This window comes from Apostichopus japonicus, chromosome 2 (genome assembly GCF_037975245.1).
Source record: "Apostichopus japonicus isolate 1M-3 chromosome 2, ASM3797524v1, whole genome shotgun sequence".
Classification (NCBI taxonomy): Eukaryota; Metazoa; Echinodermata; class Holothuroidea; order Aspidochirotida; family Stichopodidae; genus Apostichopus; species Apostichopus japonicus.
In genome coordinates, this window is record NC_092562.1 from 4,886,868 (window position 1) to 4,903,858 (window position 16,991).

At 35.6% G+C, this 16,991-nt stretch overlaps 1 protein-coding gene across 30 annotated transcripts in view; it reads right to left on the reverse strand.

Moving 5' to 3' along the window:
• The window catches only part of LOC139975283 (uncharacterized), a 103,285-nt gene that overhangs the window by 15,254 nt on the left and 71,040 nt on the right, over positions 1 to 16,991 (reverse strand). For 22 of the 30 annotated variants that reach the window (XM_071983288.1, XM_071983316.1, XM_071983307.1 and 19 more), the window contains 22 exons: positions 16,864 to 16,911; positions 16,463 to 16,588; positions 16,050 to 16,250; positions 15,795 to 15,851; positions 15,015 to 15,050; positions 14,295 to 14,342; positions 13,894 to 14,019; positions 13,480 to 13,680; positions 13,223 to 13,279; positions 12,432 to 12,467; positions 11,423 to 11,539; positions 10,765 to 10,980; positions 10,348 to 10,410; positions 9,340 to 9,675; positions 8,291 to 8,323; positions 7,585 to 7,833; positions 5,982 to 6,230; positions 5,393 to 5,512; positions 3,256 to 3,510; positions 2,111 to 2,365; positions 1,193 to 1,420; positions 487 to 600 (listed from right to left, as the gene is read on the reverse strand). In XM_071983288.1, coding sequence (XP_071839389.1) covers positions 487 to 600; positions 1,193 to 1,420; positions 2,111 to 2,365; positions 3,256 to 3,510; positions 5,393 to 5,512; positions 5,982 to 6,230; positions 7,585 to 7,833; positions 8,291 to 8,323; positions 9,340 to 9,675; positions 10,348 to 10,410; positions 10,765 to 10,980; positions 11,423 to 11,539; positions 12,432 to 12,467; positions 13,223 to 13,279; positions 13,480 to 13,680; positions 13,894 to 14,019; positions 14,295 to 14,342; positions 15,015 to 15,050; positions 15,795 to 15,851; positions 16,050 to 16,250; positions 16,463 to 16,588; positions 16,864 to 16,911 — 3,171 coding nt within the window. The remainder of the gene's footprint in view (positions 1 to 486; positions 601 to 1,192; positions 1,421 to 2,110; positions 2,366 to 3,255; positions 3,511 to 5,392; positions 5,513 to 5,981; positions 6,231 to 7,584; positions 7,834 to 8,290; positions 8,324 to 9,339; positions 9,676 to 10,347; positions 10,411 to 10,764; positions 10,981 to 11,422; positions 11,540 to 12,431; positions 12,468 to 13,222; positions 13,280 to 13,479; positions 13,681 to 13,893; positions 14,020 to 14,294; positions 14,343 to 15,014; positions 15,051 to 15,794; positions 15,852 to 16,049; positions 16,251 to 16,462; positions 16,589 to 16,863; positions 16,912 to 16,991) is intronic. The other 8 variants (XM_071983323.1, XM_071983298.1, XM_071983259.1 and 5 more) reach the window with 4 other exon arrangements.

A 16,991-nucleotide genomic window follows, 5' to 3' on the forward strand; every position in this document is an offset into this window, starting at 1 on the left:
GACCTCATATTTCAAACATTGTTCACAGCTTTTAGCTGTTTTAAGACGGAAAATACACGTAGAGAGAGAGTTTGGTTTACCAAAACAAAATCATATAGAAAAAAGCAACAACAACACTGAGATTAACAAGCAAACACCATAATTAACCGATGCATCTCGATTCAATGTTTACAGTCATACCATAAAACTACCAGGTTTTAATTAGCGTGAATAATCTATTGTTTCAAACTTTAAATAATTCAGAAAAAATGTCACAACATTCTGACACTTTTCTGATTTGCATAATGTTGCATGTGACTAATACTAAGTTCATCAATTTCCATGTTATATTGTTTGAACATCATAAAAAATCATGTAGTTGCTACAAAAAGTCTTACTGTAAATATATAATGTCCTAGTCTTTTATCAACTAATTCGTCATAATCCATATGGATTTAGCATAATAAAATATTTCCATATATAAGAGACAAAAGCCTAAAGACTTACCAATTTCACAAAATTCCCCAACATATCCATCGGGACACTGGCAGAAGGCAAAATCAAGGCTAAACGCAAAGCAAGTTCCACCATTTTGACATGGGCCATCCATACACGGGTCAACTACAAATCCAAAGCGTATTAAACAACGGAGAGAGTTACTTACATGACAGAATTAACAAAACGTTCACTTCATGACAAAGAACAGCCCATGGTTGTCTTTGCCAAGGAAAGAAAATAGATTTTATGGTTTTTGAGGATAAGTATTTTGGAAGTTTTTGACTGTTGTTTTACTACTAAATATGAGAAGGCTGGTATCTCTTAGTGCCAATGTGCATGATGCTGAGGATGATATGATGTTATTGCCAGTTAACATCATAAAATAAGACTTTTTACATAAAACTTTGGGAAATTCGATAAGGTAACATTGTTTGGATACACACATGACTTTCTGGTAGCCACTACAAATGTACAAAACCTGATGAGTTTATTTATTTCCTTTTACACTTTGCCGATTCAAGGGAAAAAGAGGAAAAGATAAATGTCTGTACCACCGTTGCTTGGATCTGTTAACAATCTCATTCCCTCATTATGTATTCAAACATCACCCAGACGGCCTAGCCCCCTCATGCACGGATGAGCAATATTGCTGATCTGCAGTCATCAAAATTCAACTTATTCAACTTGGAATCATATACAAACTTGAAATACTTGCCTACAGACACAGTGAATACACACTCTGCTGTAACACTACCACTGAAAAAGAGATATGTCACAGAAACCACTTCCCCTACGTCAAAAACATCTCCAGGATTATGCGAAGAGGATGGCATTATGGTGGTTCCAAATTGATCGATGGCTGTTGGCGGAGTCCATAGGACTGCAGTAGAGGCAGTTCCGAGAATCTCAATATCCTCAGGACAATTCAAGATCTCAATAACGACTGTAGGAACAAAGAGACAGAGACAGTAAGTTTTATACAGAGATGGACGAGTTCATTTAAGAAGTTGGATGCCACAGGTAACTACTACTGCTAGGAATTTCACAACTGTATCCACCACTATGAACCAGTCCTGCTTGCATTTCCCAACCACTGGCATTAGAAGCAATGAAACCTAGCATCTGGGAGGTTCTGGTTCCGATCCTTTGGATGGCCAAAGTTAGGTGGATGTTTTAATCCAGTAGAAATCAATGGTTTTCCCCATCTGAAATGGCCTAACTCCAAACTGATCTAAAGCTTGTAAATTGGATGCTAACCACCTGACATAAATGTAGCAAGCCATTTGGCTTCTCCCATGTACTGTATATCTGGCTAATCAGTGTCGCGAAGTTAACCGCCAATATTTATCATTTATTTATTCGTAGCATAAATCCTGGCAGCTAGAGGACCAGACATATACATGAATACAAATCCCTTCGCTTAACTTATTGCATAACAGTCATAATAGATACAAAATCCGAACCAGCTATGAACTACAATAGTTAAGTCCAGGCAAATATCATCTTGTTTATGACCATATTTGAAACCATATTTTAATAAGTTGCTATATATATATATAGAAAGAGAGAAGTACAGTATTGGGGCAAGCAAAGTTCAAAACAATTCTGTGTCCATGAAGACAAAAAGGCTCACTTGGTTCGATAGTAACAAAGAACTCGCAAGATGCAGCATTCCCAGCTTCATCAGCGAATTGATACGTGACGAGAGTGGTTGTCCCAATATCGAATGTCGCGCCTGGTGCCTCAGATCTGAACAACAGGGATACCATCTGTGAGATGTCAATCGGTATCGGTTCTATCCACGTTATCGGTACGGAATTGATGCCAGGAGATGGTGCCTGGGTGATATTAGCGGGGCAACCGATAATGAAAGGGGGTGTTGTGTCGACTGCAAGGTAAATGGAATGACAGTATAACAGTAGGCTTCTTGATTTGGGCTAAATAGTTTAGAATAAAAAATCAGTCTTATGGCAGCTAAGTTTGTTTGAATAGTGTTCTTTATACCAAAATTGGTAAAAAGGAGAATAAAAAAATAAAATACATCTTATTAAACATGTTATTTTATGTGCATTAAAAGCATAAGTAAAGTTTAATTGTCTTAAGATGATTTTTCCTTTTTCATGAAGAACAACAGAACCTTTCTCCAACACCTACCATTCATTCACTGTTGCTATGGCTGGATGGACCCTACTTTGTAAATAAAATTAAATTTGGGAGGAGTTGCTATACTGACATCATAGGTGGCTGAGCCTGATAAAGCTGTTAATTGCTTGAATTTGGGCAAAGAAAAAACTTACATTTTATTCCAATAATTTATTCCAATACTTCCTATAGAATGTTCAACTAGTTGTTACATTTGCATCTTGTGGGAAGCTTATTAAAGTTTATTTGATTTGATTTATTTATTTGATTTTCCACAGATAATAAATATATACATGTGGAGGGAAGTCCTCTAAAAAGCCAATTCAGGCTTAACAAGGTAAAGGACTCCTAAGAAAGCAAGAAAAAATTGGTATTGGTAATTTTAACATAAAAAACAAAACCAGCAATGGTAACTTTTTGAGCCTGGGCATGAACAGGATGGTGTAAGATTCATGGCAAATTTATTAAAAGAAACATTCAATCTTGTGGCAGTTCAGTTGCAGTAAATCATTTAAAAATAAATTATTATTACATTAAACTAGTCAATTAACAAAACCCATGGTTTAATCAGCCATTTAGAGAATGTTCCTGCATTTTTCTTAATTATTAAAACAACATTCAATAATTAACTATTACCTGGAATTACTTCTACAACGAACTGGCAAGTGGCAATTCCACCGGCTGCACTCTGAAAGATGTACAAGATTTCACTGGAGCCGATAGGAAGAATCTGGCCAGGGACAAATGGTGGAGGAAAAGGAGTCACCTCCGTCCCAAAAAAGGGATCTGTGCCCACTGGTTCAATCCATGTGACTGCTGTACCATCTTGAATTCCTAGCTCTACTGTGACATTTAAGTCAGTAGGACAACCTGTGATTATAGGTGGTATTCCTGGATATAAACAAATGAAAAATGGAAAATACCAATTGTCATCACACAGTATATATGTACAATAAAGAAATATCAGACTAACATTGTTATTCCCCTTATAATAATATATATATATAATGTATATAAATATATATAAAAAATATATATACATATATATACGTATTTATATATATCATATAAAATATATATAAATATTATATATGCATACATATATATAAAAACATATATATAAAAACATACCTATATATATATATATATATATATATATTTATATATATGTATATTTATATATAATAATTGGAATGTATAAAAATTAATAAAAGAAATGAAAATGGAATTTATTCCAAGTAGGCCAAGCTGAGTCGGGTTAGCGGGTACGTACCTGACTGAACATTTGGGTACCAGAATCTAAACCGCACAAAACAGGTACCAGTTTTCAAGTTTCAGCCATTCTTAATGATACTTTTTTGTGTGTGGATAAAATCACTCACCACCAAAACGAAAATATTATACCGGTGAAAACTACACAAAATTGAAACCTTCAATCCATCGCAACAGCAAGAGTGTACGTAAAATACTACATTCCCTCTTTAAAACAAGGCACATACCTTCCAAACAATTGCTGATTTTAATTGAAAGTTGACAACAAGGCTAGACGCAAAGTGTGTTTGTTTCTTTGGAAACCTGATGGTTAGACTTAGTGTGGTGTTAGGCTATGTGGTCAGAGATTTGTGGGAATGTTTACCCAAACATAGTTTGTCGAGTGCACGTGTATTTTTTGTCATCAAGCAGCTAGCTCTGGTAGTCCATAGCAAATTCTTCCAAATTCCAAATTCTTACCCGACCGGGTAATGATAACGAGTACCGTTCCGATTTTTTGCTACCCGACTCAGGCCTAGTTTCAGAAGAAATGTTTTACAGCAGGACCATTGGCAAGCAATATAATTGATTTTGGTTCTGTGATGATATATCTAAACATGTTCAAGTCCTTTCAAAGCTAAGACCAAGCTTTAGTTTATATAAAGCAATCTGACCGATTAAACACCAGCGTACAACTGACTATGAAGCAACATAATACTGAGACACTTTCCAATCAGGCTAGAACAAACTGCTCAAGTGATTGAATAAACCTGACAATGGGGATAACAATGATGAAGATGACGACCTTGATGATGATGTTGATGATGAGGATGTTGTTGATTATGAAAATGATGTTGACGATGATTATGGTAATGATGTTTATGGTAACGGTGATGGTGATGGTGATGATGTTGTAGATGATTATGATAATGATGTTGATGGTAACGGTGATGGTAATGGTGATGATGTCGTTGATGATTATAATAATAATGTTGATGTTAACTGTGATGGTAATGGTGATGATGTCGTAGATGATTATGATAATGATGTTGATGGTAATGGTGATTGTTGTTGATGATTATGATAATGATGTTGATGGTAAAGGTGATGGTAATGATGTAGTTGATGATTATGATGATGTTGACGATGACGACGGTGATGATGATGATGATGATGATGATGATGATGATGATGATGATGATGATGATGATGATGATGATGATGATGATGATGATGATGATGATGATGATGATGATGATGATGATGATGATGATGATGATGATGATGATGATGATGATGATGATGATTAAGATAATTATGATGATGTTGATGATGATGATGATGTTGTTGATTATGATAATTATGTTGACCATGATGATTACGTTGATGATTATGATAATGATGTTGATGGTAACTGTAATGGTGATTATGTCGATGATTATGATGATGTTGTTGATGATGATGTTGATGTTGGCTATAGAGGAGAGATGTTTATGAAGATATTAAAAGAACGAGTCATTACCACTTTCACAGAGAGGTCCTGTAAATCCACCAGTACAGAAACATCTAAAACCTGTATTGGTATCCGGAACGCAGATCCCACCATTGATGCATGGTGAAGCATCACATGGACCAACCGGAGCTGAAAAGAATTTAAAAAAAAAAAATTAACCACTCTTAAGCTTTATCAGCAATAACATGGCAAAGTAACTACTCTGGCTGTTACCCACTATTGTACTTTTGAATAAAGAAAGCCAGTCCTCCAGTTTCTATATTCAACCCCTTGAAATGTTACAAGGTATACATACACTGGTTACAAAAAGCTGCCGAAATAATGGCTATCAAAATACAATGACGATGATTCATTACTAATTCTTTATGTCATAAAACAACAACCCCTAAGATGTGTTTTAGAGATAAGTATATCGAAGCAAAGGTTACATATTCTATCTGCACCTTTGAAGCTTTACTCATTTGGAATCACATTGCTAACACCACCTGTATTAAGGTCTTATTGAAATATTGTTAATAACACCACCCCTATTAAGGTCTCATCAAGTCAATATATATCACTTTAAGGTGATGGAACAGAGTAGCTTCACGGTCTTCACCTTCATTGACGGTGATATTGAAGGAACCTTGCCCAACCAGTCCAGATGGATCAGAAAAGAGGAATGTGACTGTGGTTGTGCCAAATTGGAAGAGTTGACCAGACTGGTGGCTCTGTGACAATAAGAAGGTAGTGCCTGAATTGTCTACACCTGTGCAAGGTGGGAAAGTCACTGATATCCCTGTGCTACCTCTAGGCGCCTCGACGGTGATGTCATCGCCACATGAGACAACTGGTGCTTCCATGTCAGCTGCAAGAGACAAAGACAGGTAATATTACAACATTAATAATGGTAAATATATATCAAATGAACATTTTGCAACTATGACTATATCAAATGTGGACTAGTTGTGCGATGGCATGAAACCTCCCCAAAAATGCTGATTTCAACAGGATTTGTTGTTGAGGTAAACATCAATGCCACAACAAAATACACATTCTATGTACGGATCAGGATATAGCAGAAACATATTTACAGAACATCATCTTTTAATGTTTGAGGTGTCTGTTGGCATGGTATCTATTACCATGGTATCTGTTGACATGGTATCTCTTGGCATGGTATTTGTCTGCATGGTATCTGTCCACATGGTCAAGTATTCAGATCTGTTTCAAACAGTGTAAGCAATATTACAGTTTGTTATCTGAAATAAAGTGGAATACTATCTACTACGAAAAGCAGATTGAATCCCATGCTCGCACTTGTTAACATACTGTTCTTCTATTTTATCAGTGCACAGCTGAATCCAATGTGGTCTACAAAAGCAAACCACAGATGGTGTTTTGATTGAGATTTGTCACATGTAGTAACATTCTAGGGTCATTTGTGCTGTGTGATTGGAGGGGTTTTCTTTGGCTCGGCTATGGACGGGATTCATGGAACCTGTTGCTGTAGTATGGAATCTGACACGGAAAACACACTTCAATTCTGTAATGTTTAATAGATTTATTGATTTAGTGCATGAGATAAAAACATCTTTGAAAGCAAATTAACACATGCATGCAAGCATGGTGTTTGAGAGGGTGGTAAAGAGAGAGTTGGGGTATAGTGTGACTTATTTGGAGGGAAGAACACATACCTGAGTTATTCATATCTTTTTGGGGGGATGTGGGGGAGGCGATCATGAGGGGAGTGAGGAAGATTGTGTTGTGGGAAAGTAACAAGGAATAAGTGTGAAATGTCAGTGATTTTAGGATGCTGCATATCATATCACCATTCATTACATATTCATTCATACTTAGTAAAGATTCCTAAATCCTATTGGTCCATTCAGGTCAGCTGACCGTGGTTAATCCTGTAAGTAACGCACGGTAAAATTACGGGGCATCACTTTAATAAATCTTTGGTTATATGTAACCAAAAATGTTTTGTTTTATGATTTTCCCCCCACACACAAATGGTAGTGTATGAATGAACGGGGTTAATCAATGGTCTAGCGTGCGTTACTCACATGATTAATGCACTCCGGGTGTTAATGCTATCGCTGGATGCACTCGGGCTCCGCCCTCGTGCATGGCTTGCATTATCCCCCGATCGTGCATTAATCCTGTGAGTAACGCACGCTAGACCGTTGATTAACCCCTTATTTTTGCATTGAACTAACCTTCTTCGGTCAGGATGATAAAAAATGAGCCTACTCCAATATTTCCGCTTGGGTCAATGAAGAGAAAGGTAACAATATTTCGACCAGTCGGGAAGAAATCTCCTGAATCATCTGTACTGCTCAGGAATACCGCCGTCCCAGAATTGTCAATTGCGGTGCAAGGTGGGAAGAAAACGTTATCACCAGCACTGCCAAAGGGAACGACCAATTCGATATCAGGGCCGCATGACACTAATGGATCCTCCATATCTGAAAACAAATCCGTTATGTGTGTGAGGGTATCTATCTTTTATAGCTCAGACAGTGATATAAATGCTTCAAAAACAACATTTTGTACCTATTAAAGTTGACAAATATCAAATATAAAAGATGGGGTACAAAGAGAAACGAAACGGGTTTAACTCTCTACTTTGTCCTATTCATGAGGTATAAAACATTGAAAAACAAAGAAGAAAACTCTCAAGTCTAGCTTTTGGTTTGGAAAGTTGCACTAGAACTGAACTTGGTCCTTGGGTGGTCACCATGTTTGATATTATAAAGTCACATGATGGCAAATAATAAAGCTCATAAGTATTATCCATAATTTGTCATAATTAGCACTAATTAAAATAAAACTATATGATGCATACTCCTTATGTCAGACATATCACAGCCAAGTTTTATATTGCAAAATCAGTTTTTAAATTTTTAAAATAATTTTTCTTACCTGCTACTAGAGGTGGCGCTGTTATTTCATCACCTGTGAAATGGAGAAAAGATAAAAAAAAACATGCTTTATTAATACTGAAATCTGAAGACAAAAATTCTATGCTTAAATCTATAAAGCACCACAAAGGAATCACTATTCCAAAAGCCACATTTAAAAGTGATGTCTTTGATTAGGAACTGCTTTAATTATATATGGGACCTAACAATCTCCTCATACTAAACTACAACTATGAAGAAACAAGATCTAAAGATATTGAAATATACTTGGAAAAAGGGGGAAAAAAATGTTTGCAAACCCAGCTGAATATAACAGAGAGGAATTTTTATCAAGTTGAGATTGGTTGGTTAAAGTCTTAGTTGTTTCATGTATTTCACAATTCTTACTATTGTGGTCACTGGTTTAAATGTTGTTCTATCCAAACAATTTTTCTTAATACTGTTTCAAAATTTGATTTCCTTTCATCACTTACTGTAAAAAGTGTAAAAATACATCAAACAGGGAATATAAGGTAAAAGAGAGAGAATGATAATTTTTGTTGGTTGTATGAATCTACACCGTTATGTCAACATCTTCCCCGATGGGTTGGATTTGCACAGCAACAATGCTGACCTATAATAAGCGACATCATACTCATAGCAAAAACATCTTAAATTCAATTAGGACAGAAAAACATATGCACTGTACATATTCCTAGGGTAACTACAAAGGTACAACAAAATGCAGTGTGTACCTGTAAGAATAACAAACATAATTTCAATATTTAACATCATAGGATGGAAGTTAGGTCACTGTCATTGCTGTGTAAGTGGTTCTATCATATGCCCTATCATATGTAATCCATAAGCCCTTGCGGGTTTCTCCCACATTTGTGGTCGCTTAAGTGTCGTAAAAAAAAAAAAATAACTGCTGATTATTATTATTATTATATGCGTTTTAAAGCCTTGGACTTTGTTATGCCCAGAAATGCAGCCATAGCGAGGATAGCATAATCATCACTGGTCGAGCACCAGAGCAACTCCTGACTAGGTCCAACAGCTGTTACTCACCTGGGTCACAGACGCCCTCAATACCAGTCTCAAGGACATTGTTACCAAAGATGGAACAATCCAAAGATATCAAGTATGCAACGATTGGACAGGTGGTGCTGAGCCCAGTGCAGCTGTCTAGACAGGGCCCAGTCTGAATGTTGAGTGTTGGACATGGCGGATACAACACTGAACAGGCAGCAGGGAGAGCTTGTACAGAACAGGTCTGGGATGCTGGAACAACAGATCTTATCATATCCACAGAAAACAGGAAATTATTTGGAAAATCAAACCCAGCTGTGGCATAGGAGTAGGGTAGGAGACTGCTACAGGGAGATGGAATGCTGACACAAGCCGCTGGTGAAGCAATGAAAGGAGAATATCCTTTAATGTTAGTTACACACATGTATGGCACAGTACGATATATTTATATATTTGTTTTTAGGTGTTACATTTGTAAAGCGCCTTGAGCAGCTTTGCTGATTATGCACTACATAAATATTACTTATTATTATTATTATTATATATATCTGTAATCTGTAAAGTTTAAAAAACACATACTCTTAAAGTTTACTGTCACCGAATTCTGAACCCTCCAAACCCCCCAAAACTATAATAATAAATTCTTAAAGGAAATCTACAAGACACTAGAGTGTATATTATACGATGTATCCGGGGTACCTGACAATGAAAAATGCTATATTCTGTACACAAACAAACTGGTCCATCTTCATATATGTACTTGTGAGCTAAAGCAAAGTTCATTCCAAATGAGTTCAACGTATTTAGATGTTAAATTTGTCCCCCTTTTCACCCAGCCTCCCCACCCCTTTCACCTAGCCTTCTCCACCCCCTTTCACCCAGCAATCCCCACCCCCGCTCCCTGAAACATACAATACTACTCATCTGTTTAGACTTAAAGCCCTGAAGATTAGCTCATCAAATATAGAATTTCATCCTTTTAACTGAAAGTGTACTCTTCCCTACGTTGACTGCATGAAATCCTGATGGGGCAGGGGAAGACGTTACCTGGGGGTGGGGGAAGAGATGGTGTAGGTGTGGTTATAACTGGTGGCATAGTGGTGGGTGGAACTGCAAAAGAAACATTGAAACAGATTAAATAAAAAGAAATGCTCAGGAAACCATACATTATGATTTGACAGACTTATAATGAGGGATTAAATCTTGAATACTTTGCATATATACTGCCTTAATTAGAAATACATAATTAATTAGAAATACATATATAATTAGAAACGAATTTGCTCTTTATTGTAGTTGATGATATGAATTCGAAATTTCCTCAGTGGAAAAGGAGAGAGATTTCATACAAGTAAACTATTTTGAGATATTTGAAATCATGGCCCACAAATGTCTTTCAACATCAGCGACACCATGAGACCGAAATCGACTTGGACGTAAATAAGACTCTCTTTTTATGCTTACCAAGGTCGACAATCTCGATGGTTAACTCGTTACACCGGTCACCGTCACAGAAGCAAGATGCACCTATACTTCCAGATACATCCCGCAGAGTAGGATTTTCCGCCGCAAGGAACTGGATCAGTTCCCCGCTGGTCAGACAATCTCTATCGAAGGGGCGCCATTCTGCTGGAAGGCAACCCCTTGATGTTAGCATGGAGCTCTCTGGGAAAGCACTGTCTGTCATTTTGAAAAATTAAAAAAGAGAAAAACTTTAGCTATGGATGTGTGGGGAAGATACAGACAGTACTACACAAGGACTTTATAGCATGCAAATTTCTGTGAGACTTAATAAAGATCCAACTTGTGAATGTTACCGTGCCAAAAAGTAATGGGACCAGAAAAGGTCTTTTCAATTGATTGATTGTAATCAATTACCACACAACAGACACTGAATGTGAGCATCTATGTTGGTGTATTGGGTAATACACATTAAGTGGTGTAGTTGAAGAATCAAAAGTACTTTAAAATTATTTGCCTGAGCTGGAATGCAAAAATACTTAATTTGCAATGATTTTATGATGTCAAATGTACTTTTCATGCTCTTTTGCCTAAAACTAGAAGTCATAGTTCTAATTGGTAGTGATGGAAGATGTCAACTAAACTGACCATTCTTACGTACCTCCATTCAGGACCAGTGACACATTGGTAGTAGCGCACTGTTCTCCTAGTTCACAGATAATGGTTTCTACAGGATTGGAACAAGACTCCAAACTGGTACAATAGAGACACTCCACAGCTAGAAAAAAAGCAATTTCATTCAGCAATAATTAGTTGGATCAGAGAAATATTAAAGATGATATGTTGTAATACATAGTGCTGTAAAATATAGTAAATATGAAAACAGTAGTGTGGATATCCTCTCCTTCAACCCTGTAACTATAGTAATTATGGAAACAATAGTGTGGATATCCTCTCCATCAACCCTGTAACTATAGTAATTATGGAAACAATAGTGTGGATATCCTCTCCATCAACCCTGTAACTATAGTAATTATGGAAACAATAATGTGGATATCCTCTCCATCAACCCTGTAACTATAGTAATTATGGAAACAATGTGGATATCCTCTCCATCAACCCTGTAACTATAGTAATTATGGAAACAATAGTGTGGATATCCTCTCCATCAACCCTGTAACTATAGTAATTATGGAAACAATAGTGTGGATATCCTCTCCATCAACCCTGTAACTATAGTAATTATGGAAACAATAATGTGGATATCCTCTCCATCAACCCTGTAACTATAGTAATTATGGAAACAATAATGTGGATATCCTCTCCATCAACCCTGTAACTATAGTAATTATGGAAACAATATTGTGGATATCCTCTCCATCAACCCTGTAACTATAGTAATTATGGAAACAATAGTGTGGATATCCTCTCCATCAACCCTGTAACTATAGTAATTATGGAAACAATAGTGTGGATATCTTCTTGGTCAACCCTGTTAATATAGAAAAAAAGAAGAACATCATAGAACACCCTGTTCTCTTCCCCCACCCACTCCAGCCCACCCCACCAACCCCTCATAAACATTTGGTTCTCAAGGACTGGTTTCTTTAGTAATATACTATTGCTGGATATAATGACAAACTTGGACATAGTTGTCACAATCGACATACCTGTAGGGAACCCTTCTGTTGTTGTACTTTCTGTCTCTATATAGTGAAACAAGAAGAAGAGTCATGGCAAAAGATACACTCAATTGCACGTCCATGGTCACTTTACATCAACTAAACCAAAACTAAAACTCACCGGTATTGGTCCCAAATATCAGTAGAAAATTATTGCAAAATTGGTTGTCCCAACTTTTATAAACCTTGCTATGATATGTAAAGCACTCAGAAGGACGAATTTGAAAATAAGAAAAAACATTTTTATTTGTACTTGTGCTTGGACTACACTGAGACTGCTAAGGCAAAAAAAAGAAAAAAAAGAAAGAAAATGGAGGCTATTTCTTGCACACCACATGAACACAATTATTTATTTATCCAACAAAATGTACTTAAAAATTGGATGAAATTTTATCAAATATGTAACATAACTACTTCTATATAACGTTTTCAATTAAAATTTAAATATTATGTGAAACAAAATAAAATGTAACACAGCCTACCTAAAATTATGAAAAATTGTTTTTATCTAAACCTTATATCAGTCTCAAAAGTCATCAAAAACAGAGCATTTGAGTTCAAAACAGTTAATTATAGCATAATTCATGCTACTTTATATTGCATTGCACATCTCTTATTAGTTACAGGTATTGAGACTATACATTTAAATAGGAAGAGTAAAATAGATTATTCATAAATCAAAACAGAATGTCCCCAATTACATATAAAGGGAATTATTAACTGGCCTGTTAACTCCACAAATAAAGGTACATTTTATGAAAGTTAAAAATCAAACAAACCTAATGTTGTGACTGGTAATGTGGTAGCTGCTGGACCAAATGTTGTGAATTCTTCAACTTCAGAAAGGAAGAGATAAGGATTAAAGAGTATTAGACGTAAATAATACAATATATTACATGAAATTGAAACTTTATCTATCTGGCTTCTACTTTTTACTTCTTCCCTGCCTTATTTACCCATGATGTATACAGAGGACACTTTTGAAGGAATCATATTTTATCCCCAACTCTCTTCTTAAGCAAACTTCATGTATTACCGTCAGGTTCTTCTAGTTCTGTATTACAGAGTTGGTCATCACAGAAGCAAGCTGTTCCTACTTCACTGATAATGAAATCCCTCACTTCAGGGAAATCTGCTCCGATGAAATCATCAACATATCTTTCAGCTGTAATGCAGCCTTCCACACCTTCAACTGCTGGGGCACAGCTACGGAAGAAGTCGATGGCTGTTCCCAAAACTTAGAAGAAAAGGGAAAGGCAAAATAAAAAAATATCAAATCTATTATCACAGACTGTGCTCAAATGAAGTTATATCTCTAAATATTTTCTATATCATAAACTAATAAACTGCTGCTGTGAAAGTGCCTTACTTGAAGCCAATTTATTTCTGGAAGAACTAAAACCAATTTGGAAGTAAAGTTTGAGGGGAGTTTAGAGTTATATTGATTTACCTGGACCAAAGTCTACTGTGACATTGATGAAGGAACAGACAGAGAATTCATCACACACTTCAGTGTTCAACTCATCAAGTGGTAAAGAACACTCATCTTCCCCGTCACATACGTAACACACAAGATCTGTTGGGAGAGTGGAAATGCATCTTGTATTCAGAATTACGTTGTATGAAACATTTGCAAAGAAATGACTTACTTAAATACTAACAGTCCAGGCAAAGATGAAGATGGGAAATGACCAACAACACCACTACTAGATTATGTAGTAATTCGTTTCTGAATTTCAATAAGAAATAACCTGTTATAGTACAAATTGATACTACAGATTTGACTAGAAATATCAGCGTGGTTTTAGATTAATAATTTTACTAGAATATATGTTGCAGTTCATTATTTACCAAATGTTGTCATGGCAGTAGGAGAAACTGGACTAAGGCTGGTTAGTTCTGTTGGAAGCAAGAAAGTAAAGAAAAATGATCATGAAAAGCAAAACGAGGAAAACAATTGGATAACTCATCAGGAGTTTTCTCTAAAAATTCATGCCCATAGTTTACTGTGAGCTATAGGGTTGTGACAGTCCCTAATTTCAAACGTCAAGTTGCAACTAATAAAATTTCTTAAATTACAGTCAAGTGTCCTGTCCAATAAAATGGTTGAATTTACAGAGATAACTTCATTACCATATCACAGTCTTTTGTTAATCTTGATAGACATTCACTTTGATTTAGTAAATTTTACTCTGAATGTACAAACTAAATTTGTGTTGTTTGGTTTACAAAATACAACATTTACTAAAAGATCTTTTAGAAAAAGCCCCAGTTTTCTTCTCAATTCTTGTGTGACCCAATCGTTGTCTAGTCTAGTGTACACTTTATGCAAATACAAAAAATATCAAAGAGGGAAAGACAATATGAATGTAAATTATTTTCATACCAGGCAAACAAACAACTTTAGACTACTAGTCTAAATAATACAATTCATATAACATCCAGTTCTCTTCCCCACCCGCTCCACCCCACCCCTCATAAACATTTGGTTCTCAAGCACTGGTTTCTTTAGTAATATACTATTGCTGGATATAATGACAAACTTGGACATAGTTGTCACAATCGACATACCTGTAGAGAACCTTTCTGTTGTTGTACTTTCTGTCTCTATATAGTGAAACAAGAAGAAGAGTCATGGCAAATGATACACGCAATTGCACGTCCATGGTCACTTTACATCAACTAAACCAAAATAAAACTCACCGATATTGATCCCAAGTATCATTAGAACAATATTGCCAAATTGGTCTTCCCAAAGTTTATACACCTTGCTATGATATGTAAAGCACTCAGATTTTTTTTTATACTTGTGCTTGGACTACACAGAGACTGCTAAGGCAACAAAAAAAAAGAAAATCGAGGCTATATGTTGCACACCACATGAACACCACATGAACACAATTATTTATTTATCCTAAAAAATGTACTTAAATATCGGATGTAATTTTTATAAACATGTCACAAATGACTTCTATATAACGTTTTGAATTAAAATGTAAACATTGAGAAAAAATAGAAACAGTATAAAAGAAAAAAAAATGTAACACAGCCTACCTAAAATTATGAAAAATTATTTTAATCTAAACTTTATATCAGTCTCAAAAGTCGTCAAAAACAGAGCATTTGAGTTTAAAACAGTTAATTATAGCATAATTCATGCTACTTTATATTGCATTGCACATCTCTTATTAGTTACAGGTATTGAGACTATACATTTAAATAGGAAGAGTAAAATAGATTATTCATAAATCAAAACAGAATGTCCCCAATTACATATAAAGGGAATTATTAACTGGCCTGTTAACTCCACAAATAAAGGTACATTTTATGGAAGTTAAAAATCAAACAAACCTAATGTTGTGACTGGTAATGTGGTAGCTGCTGGACCAAATGTTGTGAATTCTTCAACTTCAGAAAGGAAGAGATAAGGATAAAGAGTATTAGGCGTAAATAATACAATATAATACATTAAATTGAAACTTTATCTATCTGGCTTCTACTTTCACTTCTTCCCTGCCTTATTTACCAATGATGTATACAGAGGACACTTTTGAAGGAATCATATTTTATCCCAAACTCTCTTCTTAACCAAACTTCATGTATTACCGTCAGGTTCTCCTAGTTCTGTATTACAGAGTTGGTCATCACAGAAGCAAGCTGTTCCTACTTCACTGATAATGAAATTCCTCACTTCAGGGAAATCTGCTCCGATGAAATCATCAACATATCTTTCAGCTGTAATGCAGCCTTCCACACCTTCAACTGCTGCAACACAGCTACGGAAGAAGTCGATGGCTGTTCCCAAAACTTAGAAGAAAAGGGAAAGGCAAAATAAAAAAATATCAAATCATCATCACAGACTGTGCTCAATTGAAGTTATATCTCTAAATATTTTCTATATCATAAACTAATAAACTGCTGCTGTGAAAGTGCCTTACTTGAAGCCAATATATTTCTGGAAGAACTAAAACCAATTTGGAAGTAAAGTTTGAGGGGAGTTTAGAGTTATATTGATTTACCTGGACCAAAGTCTACTGTGACATTGATGAAGGAACAGACAGAGAATTCATCACACACTTCAGTGTTCAACTCATCAAGTGGTAAAGAACACTCATCTTCCCCGTCACATACGTAACACACAAGATCTGTTGGGAGAGTGGAAATGCATCTTGTATTCAGAATTACGTTGTATGAAACATTTGCAAAGAAATCACTTACTTAAATACTAACAGTCCAGGCAAAGATGAAGATGGGAAATGACCAACAACACCACTACTAGATTATGTAGTAATTCGTTTCTGAATTTCAATAAAAAATAACCTGTAATAGTACAAATTGATACTAAAGATTTAACTAGAAATATCAGCGTGGTTTAAGATTAACATTTTTACTAGAATATATGTTGCAGTTCATTATTTACCAAATGTTGTCACGGCAGTAGGAGAAACTGGACTAAGGCTGGTAAGTTCTGTTGGAAGTAAGAAAGTAAAGAAATATGATCATGAAAAAAAAAAAAAACAGAAAAACAATTGATTAACTCATCAGGAG